The sequence below is a fragment of the Euphorbia lathyris genome, chromosome 5 (genome assembly GCF_963576675.1).
Source record: "Euphorbia lathyris chromosome 5, ddEupLath1.1, whole genome shotgun sequence".
NCBI classification, from domain to species: domain Eukaryota; kingdom Viridiplantae; phylum Streptophyta; class Magnoliopsida; order Malpighiales; family Euphorbiaceae; genus Euphorbia; species Euphorbia lathyris.
This window is the reverse complement of record NC_088914.1, coordinates 21534376-21544636: the sequence shown is the minus strand read 5'-3', so window position 1 is coordinate 21544636 and position 10261 is coordinate 21534376. Positions and strand designations below refer to the sequence as shown.

At 34.5% G+C, this 10261-nt stretch overlaps 1 protein-coding gene across 4 annotated transcripts; it reads right to left on the bottom strand.

Annotated features, from left to right (window-relative positions):
• Positions 1-1114: 1114 nt before the first annotated feature.
• Positions 1115-8504, bottom strand: LOC136229291 (autophagy-related protein 9). 4 transcript variants are annotated; one of them, XM_066017977.1, is made up of 12 exons: positions 8299-8504; positions 7408-7547; positions 6896-6981; positions 5754-6401; positions 5349-5669; positions 5049-5271; positions 4315-4494; positions 4002-4208; positions 3802-3879; positions 3641-3711; positions 3421-3531; positions 1115-2231 (listed from the first exon to the last, which is right to left on the bottom strand). In XM_066017977.1, exons 4-12 carry the CDS (start codon positions 6329-6331, stop codon positions 1415-1417), a joined length of 2586 nt encoding a protein of 861 aa, XP_065874049.1. In that variant the 5' UTR covers positions 6332-6401; positions 6896-6981; positions 7408-7547; positions 8299-8504; the 3' UTR covers positions 1115-1414. The 4 variants fall into 4 exon arrangements, with proteins under 4 accessions (XP_065874049.1, XP_065874046.1, XP_065874048.1 ...); XM_066017974.1 differs by lacking the exon at positions 7408-7547; XM_066017976.1 differs by lacking the exons at positions 7408-7547; positions 8299-8504 and adding an exon at positions 8166-8247.
• Between the last annotated feature and the right edge of the window lie 1757 nt (positions 8505-10261).

Sequence of the window (10261 nt, the reverse complement as noted above, 5' to 3'; positions counted from 1 at the left end):
TAAATGTGTTAGTATCGCAATAAATATTTTAGAGATAATTGATGTTTAGATTTATTTGTAACTGTGTTAGTAACACAACAACACAAGTATTAATACATTTTGATTTCATATTATGGTCAAACTAAGTTTCATATGCATAATGCTATTAAAGTCATTGTTCGAAACGAAGGCCGCTTGGACCGCCTAGATCCAGCCTAGGCGCTCAAAATCGAGAATCCGCCCCGATTTTCTATGATTAGTCCCTTTAGGCGTTATATTAACTCCTAGGCGATTTTCAGCCGCTTGGGCTCCGCCTAGACCACCTAGGTACCGCCTAAGCGACAATGAACAAAAACATTTTTAATTGTGAATTTATTTTTTTGCTTTATTATAATTCACTTTTAAGTTGTTTTAATGATATTGTTGTTGAAATGTTGATGTTTGCACAATTTTAAAAATATATGTTACAAATATACGTGTTTTTCTATATTAAATAATTTTATATTACTATTTTAATAGTATGATACATATTTTAATTGAATTTATATAATAATTTGTTGATTAACAAATAAAAAATATAAAAATATAAATCCGATTAATCCTCGAAGGCCCTATCCACCCGACTAGCGCCTAGTATTTTTTACAACTTTGATTAAAGTGCGATTAAGAAGTGACTAGTGAGATGTTAAGTCTTAAGTCTTAATGAGTAGTTAGTTGGGATTAATTAAGTTGGAATATAAATGAATGAATATAAAAATTAAGTGGTTAAATTAGAGATTATAATTTTCAAATAATAATAATAATGACTGGAAGGGGTATTTTACAAGATGCCACCGCTTGGCATGATGTGTCACTTAAACATGTCACAGACATTACACTTTCATCTTTGGAAGTATGTAGTTCCTCATTTCTAAATCTCAGCCCTCAAAACTGCAACATTGAGGTTTTAACTCTTGAAAAAAATTATAGTTAAACCAAAAATGAAGAAAACAATCTAGATTTTCCCACAACTGAAATTTTCAAGAGATTTAAGACGAATTGAAATTGAATCCTATAATAAGTAATCAAATTTTTAAAGAAATTGCCTTTGCACAGATTTATCTTTCACCTAAACAAACCCAGCAATGCAAAAACAGAGAAAATAATTAATTGAATAGAATCAGATATGAGAATATATCAATCAGCTGTAATTGTTTGTACAGTTCCAGAAAATAGACCTGACCTGAGGGAGGTCTACTTCAGAATCTAATCTCCTAATGAATCTTATTTACAACAAAGAATACAGAGTTTCCTTTTTATAGATAGATCATATCATAGAACATATAAAAGAAATCAATCCCATTCTTGGAAACCTGTATGCATCCCACATTAATTAATTCCTGACAATAATAACCTCATTCATATAACTAACTACAGAGGTTACTGCCAGTTATGATCACAACCTCCGATGATGTTCTCGATATTCCGTGGGACTCTGAGGGGGCCTGCTATAAATGTCATCAAAATGTAGATTTACATTCCCTCCTGTTTCAAGATCTTCCTCCATATAAGTTGTTCGTGATAACCTTCGAGAACTCCTCCAATCCAGAAGCTGTTGCTCTTGCTCCTCCAAGCTTCTGTCTGACAAATTATCATAATTATCTGAAGTGAAGCGGTTGAAATTAGGAGGCTCGATAAAACTATCTTGGGTCTGTGCACCTGGTGGACCACTTCTAGCCCACCAATCCGGCTTATCAGAATGTTCATAGTCGCTGGTATCGTGTTGCCTAAGTACACTCTCCCGGAAGAAAGGAACTGATGTCGATGCTCCCAAATGAGACTCCGTTCGATCTTCATAGTTCCGATTCCAAAATTCATCATTACATCTTTCTTCATTTTGTGCCAAGTTAGATGGCATCCAATAATCTCCAGGATGTTGCTCAGTCACTTCAAGTGTTATTGTTGGAGAGTCTCTTGCATGATTAGTTGAAGCATGAGGCCAGGAGGTATAGTACCAATCGAGAAGATACGGGTGATTTTTCTGGACTTCATCGATCAGCCACAAAGAACCCAAAGGAAAGCCAGGAGTAGCATGTTGCACAGTATTTCTATCTCCAGGACCTCTCAAATTGGGGCTTCCTCGCCATATTCTAGGAGAGTACCGATGTCTCATTCCATTACCTTGCAACTTTTGCTCCCTGAAATTTCGAAGATTTGACAAGAACTGCTTTCCCTCATCATTTGGCTGCCAGGTAGGATAGCTGCTCTGGAAACTGCAACCATTTGAATATCGTAAAATCAATAAGCAAACGTAGGAAGTATCAGAGAAAATAACAACCCGGGCACTAGGAGAAGCCAGTTTCACTTGCACTGAAAATACCAGAATTCTTTTTTTTTTTTTTTGGTCCCACACAAAAACACAAATTGGGTCCATATTATGAGTAATAACCAGTGGACCAAATTAATGACGAAACTAAGAGAATGTGTCAACCTTGATTCCATACGAAAATGTGAATAATCAAAAGTCAATGTTTGAATTTGTGATTCAGACTTCTATCAAAGTGCTATTTCATTTAAGTTGTGATTTCCCTATCCAAGGTTAGCACGTATCAAATAAGACATCATTTTCTGCAAAAGCATCCTAAATTTTTCCAAATGCTATTTCAAAACAAAGCAGCTTTGCTACTAATTATGATGCAGAAAAACAAAACAAAAGATCAGCCAAAATGATTGTGTCAACATGAGTGTTCTTTGACTGGAGTAGGAAAATTATATTGTTATATAACTTCAAACAACAATGTCATTCAGGAAAGATTATGGAATTAAGATGTTCATCCACCAGAGACGGTTGAAGATATTGAATTTGCCAGAGAAAAAGAGTTCCCGATTTAAAATAAGATGGGGAGATTTTAAGTTGAAATAAAGATTACTTAAACCAGATGGAATGGTGGCAAAGGATAGCAAACCCAATTAGCAAGTCCTAAGCCAAATGCGGCTGATAAATATAAAATCAATTGTCATCCCTTCGCAGAACTGTAATGTCATAATTTAAGAAAGAGAGACAGAAGCCTACTCAGCTCATATCACTATCATAAAAGGCGAAATTTACTCTTTTCATAAAAAGAGAAAAATTGCACATATGATCTTTAGACTCTAGGCATGGATCAATGAAAAAAGTAACATAGGTGAGGATGCAAAAAACTTTGGCCAAAGACAAGCACGATGCCCTTGATTTCTATCACGATGCAGGAAAACTGATAAAGAACAAGAGAAGGGCCAGCTTTTAGACCGACTTTCCTACAAACCTAAGATATTTTACTGTTATATTTGGATATTTGTTTTGATTCATTAAAATGCAGCTAGTGTTGCTTATTTCACCTACAGGAGAAACACTGATATACAAGTATTTAGAAACAAGTTATTTAACAAAAATATAAGTGCATGCTACTAGAATATATATACCTTAAAAATGACTTCTCCATCTTGCCCTGAGAGCTCCTCCAAGCACGTGATGTGTGATAAGGTGAACCATAATTGCTATTACCATGATTTTGAAAGTCGAAAGCGCTAAAACTGTCAAAAGATAGTAGCCAAACATGCAACCTTGTTAATGTTGAGAACAATAAAATCTAACGAATTATTCTTCTCTATTGTCATAAATATTCATCAACAATAGACTAACCTGCAGACATGGCCAACCCCTTCGATGTTCATTGTAAAATCTGCAATAAACTGTAATATGTCATCCACACGCTGCAAAATAAGATAAGACATTAGCTAAAAAGCAGTGTGCTCAGGTTAATACAATAAAATGGAAAGTTTATGGAAAGGTGAAATATGTACCTTTGGGACAACAAATAAAAGCAACAATGGGGTGAGGAAAATCGAAGCCATCTCTTCAAGTAACATCATGGCAGTATACTGCAGCACAAAAGGTCAAAACTCTCGATCATAAGGGTCTTTTAGAGGTTCTGTGGTGGGTTATGTAGGCATAGTCCAAGCAAAAATCTATGTTATAATACGTTGGTTTAAAGCAGCAGTACCTGAAATAGGGTTTCAAACTCCACTCGGACAGTCTCAGTGTTTTCTTTGCCCCGCCATCTCTTTGGCATATAATGTGTATGTTGAACCACCATAGACATAGCTCCATCTGGATCAAGGACAAGAAGCTCATCTGCAACTGCAGCCCGGCTGATGGCTGTAATGGTACCAAAAACAGCAGCATACCAGAACAAGTTGCGGCCAAATATCTACAAAATTTAGAAAAGGCATCCATGAAAAACTACAAATGACAACAGCAAAGTCATGCCCAAAATATGTGTAACATCTTTTTGCAATGGAGTGAAAAGCTATTACATGGCCCTCCAATAAAGATTCCTCCAGAAATGCAATAATGATCATTATAGCAGCAAAGCCTCCAGAAACGAAAGAGATGAACTTGGCAATAATAGAAATAATAGGTGACGGAAATTGCTTGAGATACTCTGAAGCATTTACTATACTGCCATTCATCCGGTGCTTGAACAAATGGTCAACCTGCAACAGAATACAGTACCATTTTATATTGACAAGTTTTCGGGGGTTCAATATGGGGGAAATGAATATACAAAGGAAACTGACATCAATTACTACTGAAACAGAGCTAATTAAGTAAATAAATGCATAGTCTTATCATGACTATAGCACAAATTCCACAGTAAAGAAATAAAGCTTCAATATAGTACACCAAAGAAAGTGAGCTTCGAGCCATTCATTTAAAAAATGATTGGTAACATTCAGTTGAGATAAAAAGAATTACATCAATCTACTTCAGTACAATATTATGCTTGCGAGAAAATATGCTCTTTGGAAAGGCATCTTCTGACAATAAAGCTAAACAGAATTCCTTTATCATAAAACTGAAAAGTTATAAACAATAATATCCATGCATATCACTCCAACTGGTGATAAAGAGAGATTAAAAAAAAAAAAAGACAAAGGGACATCTTGACTGCAGCTTCAGGTGGATACTAACCCACCTAACTTAGAACAGGAAAGGAAAATATGCTTTACCTTAGCAAAAAAAGCCAAAAAAAGCAATATTGTTGTACCTCATTGAATTCCCTAAAAATCCATCTGGACAAATTTGACCATCTTCGAGATGATGCTGTGCTTGGATGATTATAAAACTGTTCAGCATGCCTTAGGAAGAGGTACACAAGCATGAATATAACCAGGAATGGTGAAAGGAGGAGCATTGCAAGTCCAACTACCATAAGCCTTCTCTTTAGCGTTTCAGGATTAGAGATGAAATCTCTCCTAATACAGAAGTTTCTGCAGAATGAATAAATTGCAATCAGAAAACAAAATGTGATACATGTATAAAAAAACTTCAAGCGAACTAATCGAACCTATCAAACATGCTCTGCAATATGCACCAATTTAAGGTCCATTCAAGGGTCTTCGTCAGTGTTAACCGGTACTGAGTTCCACTTGAACCATATTTCACCGCTGGACCAGTGCCTGGAATCCATGAGGAGATTGGGAAAGCGAGCACCCCTTTGTTGAGCATTCCAATCAAGTAATTCTCCTTCCGCATTAGCCGCATAACCACATCATGAGCAGAGAGGTCCTTGACCACACAAAGTTGTTGTGAGCTTTGTAACTGTACAACCTTTTCAAGTATTGTTGCCCACGGCATGGTATGAATTTCATTGTCTGCAACATGGAGACTGCAAAAAGATAATGATACTCCTCATTCAAACATCAAGCAGAGTCGCTAAAAAAGAAATCCCACAAAGAAGAATCAAGCATACCTGTTATAATAGAAGTGACGAATCCCAAGAAGATCCCTTAGTTGTGCAAAGAACCTCAAAAAACAAAAGGTCCAATAGATAGAAAATAAACCCAGATATCCAACAATAATAGCTTTTGAAATTGTTAAAGGAGTCAAAGGGTGCTGATGAAGGGCTTCCTTAGCAAGATCACACGGCTTAATTCCAGATTCAACAGCATCCATGCCACATTTAGCATTACGAAGACCGTTCCAGTCAACATATAATAAGAAAAATCCAGAAAAACATATGGTAAAACCTAGACTCAGAAGTTCAACAATCCACTTTATAATAATGCACCAGAGCCCCTTTTCACAATAGTAACTATATAGCCTTTCAAAGAACAAGTCCAGATCAGCTATTGGTTCCACACACAAGCTCTCACCGTTAAGAAGCCCTGAAGGGCTCTCACTACCGGGACTCGGTACCCTTCCATATTGAGACAATTCAATTTCAGGGGATACATCATTAAGCAAGCTTGTTCTCAAAGTTGATTCACCATGCGATCTCCATTTAAATATGCTGAGAACATTAGAACCCTTCTGCCCACCAAACATCATTTACAAACTGTAACAGTAGGCAAAGACAGCCAGTCCATCCCCCAAACAACAATATTGTTAAGGCAAAGCTCTGCAAATAAAAGAAATTTTTTTTAACTCAATCACATATAACCCAAAAGTATGTCCAAATCAGTGAAAGCACAGGTTTTCCAGTAAAGAACTGGAACAAAAATATTATATAAATACAAATGACATACCGCATCGCGCTAATGCAAATAAAGCATACTCTCCTAACTACACATTCTGTCATTTCCAAAATTGTTACCTAGATATGTTTAAGAAATTATTTGACTCTGCAGTAAAATGAAGAATCAATCTAAACCCAAAAGGTAGAATCTACAGCCTAATTGATCACCTATATTATGTTCCTTCACTATGAACCCTACCTTAAGTTTTAGTAACACCAAAATTTAGATTTGAAAGAGGATATTCCTGCATCAGCTTATTTATATATTAAATCCTATCAGCTCTTGCCTACATTGTCTTTTTAAATAATTCACAAAAAATGAAACTGGAAGTACTTTTTGCAATATAGTTTAGAAGATCCAGTAATCAAGCAAGTACCTTTTCATCTATTGAAGTTTTCAGTTCCAAATTGCAACCAGTCTTAGTCAGGCAGGCTCCAATAAGATTGAACTTCCTCTATCTTACTGTAAAAACAATGGCAAGAGGAAATTAATAAAAACGGCTAACGAAAACCAGGTAAAAGCAAACAACCACATAAGCAAATAAGTATTAACATATCATTGAGGACCAATGACATGTCTAATCAATAGTAACAAGAAACAGGCTTAATAAGAAATTTACTTTCAACTACCACACCTTATCCATATATAAGAATCTGTATCATTAGCTTTGTTATCAAACTAGTTTCAAAACATAGGAATAGCAATAATCACACAATGGAGACTGATATCTACAAAAATCATATCACAAAATTTCCTTTACAAAATGAAGCTTTATATGGCTAGCAGGTGATAAGGAAATTCAGAATGAAAACAGCTTGGTTGGAATAGTATCCATTTTGCCAAGAATTACACTTAATGACCAATAATCAACTGAAAATAAGTCTTAACCATTATCCGTATTCAATGAACTGCAGAGGTAATTCTGTTCTTGAGAAATTAGAAAGAAACGTTGAACTATAATCTGGTGCTTGCAGGAAATTGTGATCAAGGATCCTTATCAAACCTCACTGTTTGAGAAGGTCAAGTACCTAAACAAATTTCCAATTAAGCTCATTAAACACTTGGGCGTTCAATCACCATAAAACCCATTAAATTAATGGGCCAGAAATCCAAGGGAATAAGAACTAGGAATATTGCTGATGAATCGAGATGTCATGTCTAAAAACTGAAATTCTAAACATACATTAGACAATAACCTGGACAACTCAAAGAAATTACTCATGTACATGATCCAACAGCCTCTATTTGTTAAATAAGCAGCTCTCATCCCTAATAATCCTCCAACTATAAAAAGTTCAAATTTTCCAATCAGCTAACGCCAAATACAATGCAACAGTAGAGGCAATCGGAATGACTCATAGAACCTCCAATAAAACAAGAAAGCAACCTCAAAACCCTAAACAATGAATTACTCACAATCGGGTAAAGAGTCAGGACTGTTCTTTCTAAATTGAAGTAAGCAAATTCAAGAGCTCTCTCTGATACCCATGTAACACTGCAATTCAGAACTCAAAAGCCAAAATACTTACAACGTATTGAACTGCTAAACAAATTAAGCAAAAAAAAAATCCAAAAGATAGAGACTGCACAACAGATTTACGAGTCAACCCAATGGCAAAAATTCAATTAATAAATAAAAAACAAACCTCAAGACAGCAAACGAATTGATATTCGAAACCCATAAAAGAAAAAACACTTGTAAGCATTGTTTATCACGATAAGCCCCCAAAGTTAACTCAATCATTGGAAAATAATTAAAGACAAAAAAGGCGAATTTACCTGGGACCTCAGCAAAGGAACAAGCTTGGGACAGGCGGAGAAACAATCAATCAAAAGAATGAAGTAATTCAGTAACGCCCAACTAAAAATTAATTGAAGCTCGATGATGAAAGCAGAAAGAACAATCAAGGGTCGCTTGTAATTAGAAAAAATCGAAGCGGTGTTTAATTGAGAAAAGTGTTAGTGCAGAAACCGAAGTTAGAAGGGAACCAAAAACTGAAAAAAAAAAAAAAAAGAAAAAAAAAAAAAACATAAACGTTAGAAGGTTAGGGGTTCGTTTGGTTGCGTGGACGAAAGTGATATTGTTTAGGTTAATTTTTATTTCTCGAGTATTATATACTACTAATTTTTAATAATTAACAGAATTTCGATAATTGTTGTTTGTTTTGGTAAAAAAGAGACTTGAAGTTGAGTAATTCCTTTCTGTTTTTTTTATGTTTAATTTAAATTAAAAAGTTATAAAAGCTTTGTAAACTTAATTTTTTATAATTCTTGCTATAAATATAAATAAAATAAATTTGATTTTTTTATTCATATTTTGTTCATGTAGTACATAAAATCATTTTATCAATATAATTGTATTTTTTGTTATATGTTAATTAAAATAATTACTTATGAATGTTTTTTTAGAAAGGTAGGGTTAAAAACAAAAAAAATAATAAAAATAATAAAACCAGCAACATTATATAAAGTTTAGAATTACAAATATCAGTAAAAAAAAAATAAATTATGGATTAATCCGCACTGTGATTTTCTTCTCGATAAACATAAATTATGGACGTAATAAGTCTATCACCTCTCGCATAATTCTCAACTGCTCATTCCATTCTTCACTGAAATTCCCTTAAATTCTCTTATTATCCACTTAAATTCCTTATACCCTAAAATTGTCCTCTCATCTCTCTCAACTAGTGTTCATTTTTGGTGCACAATTCTTCGTGCCTCTTTCACTCTCAAAAACAAATTGATCCTCCTATTCTCAACACTATGACAATAGCTTTACTCTCCCTTTCTCTACGCATCTGCCTCAAATATTACACACACTCGCTTGGGCTCATCCCGTAGATCTCTGTACTCGCACTTACGACGCCAGACCCCCTCTTCTATGAGTTTATTTACATATTCTCTTTATGTTGTTTATTTTGAATTGGTTTTCACCTCCTATCTCTCTCACTTTTTCTCGTTTCTATCAGATTGCTTCTCTTCCATTTGACGACAAGTTAAGCAAATTTTGGTTTCCTTCTACATATTCTCTAATTTGTTTCTTTGCTTTAGGTTTTGAAATTGCTTCCTACTAATGCACAATGCATGCATCAGGTGAGTTTCTTTTTCACTTCTATTTACCTTCATGTTCTGGTTTCTTTTTTATTGTCACAAATCTGGGAGTTCGACTTCAGTTTTCCTAATGCAAAAAAATTCATTTCAAATCTACTGCAGTGATTTTTCCTGATTATGCAATTCATAATCGCCTCTTTCCCATGTTTCGATGATTTATTATGGTATAAGTTCTCACATTTGTCAGTCTCTTTTCTAATTTTGTTTATTTAGGAACCATAGCAAATCATAAATTGCAAATTCTAATGTTTTTGCTGGGGATCAGATTGTGATCTCTTTGGGATTAGTGTTGCATTTTAAGTCTTGCTTTATGATTTTGTCTTTATTTTTCATTTCTTTTTCATGTACAAGATCTTACAAATGAATCTAGAAGTGAGGTTAGTGGATCTTACAAAGTCATAGGGATTCCTCTATCTCCTCGATAATGGGTTTGATGGTTTTTGTTGTCTTCCCATCTGCACGTTAAAATTTCGAGCTTCAATTTCATGTATTCGCATTTTACAATGCTTGTGTCAATTTATTAATCAACAATGGTAAATTTCTGTCTTTGCTTTTTACTGAATTATACAGTAACCTACCAATGTGTAATTACACAGGTGTGGGACTAGTTATAAAACCTCTAAGAAAA

Bases quoted from the DNA above. Each gene is read 5' to 3' on its own strand.
- LOC136229291 (XM_066017977.1), bottom strand. From the start codon at position 6,331: ATGATGTTTGGTGGGCAGAAGGGTTCTAATGTTCTCAGCATATTTAAA. The intron at 4,495-5,048 runs GTACAACAATAT...ATTCTGTTGCAG, and splicing joins TTTTTAGGGAATTCAATGAG to GTTGACCATTTGTTCAAGCA. The intron at 2,232-3,420 runs GTATATATATTC...AAATGGTTGCAG, and splicing joins ATGGAGAAGTCATTTTTAAG to TTTCCAGAGCAGCTATCCTA.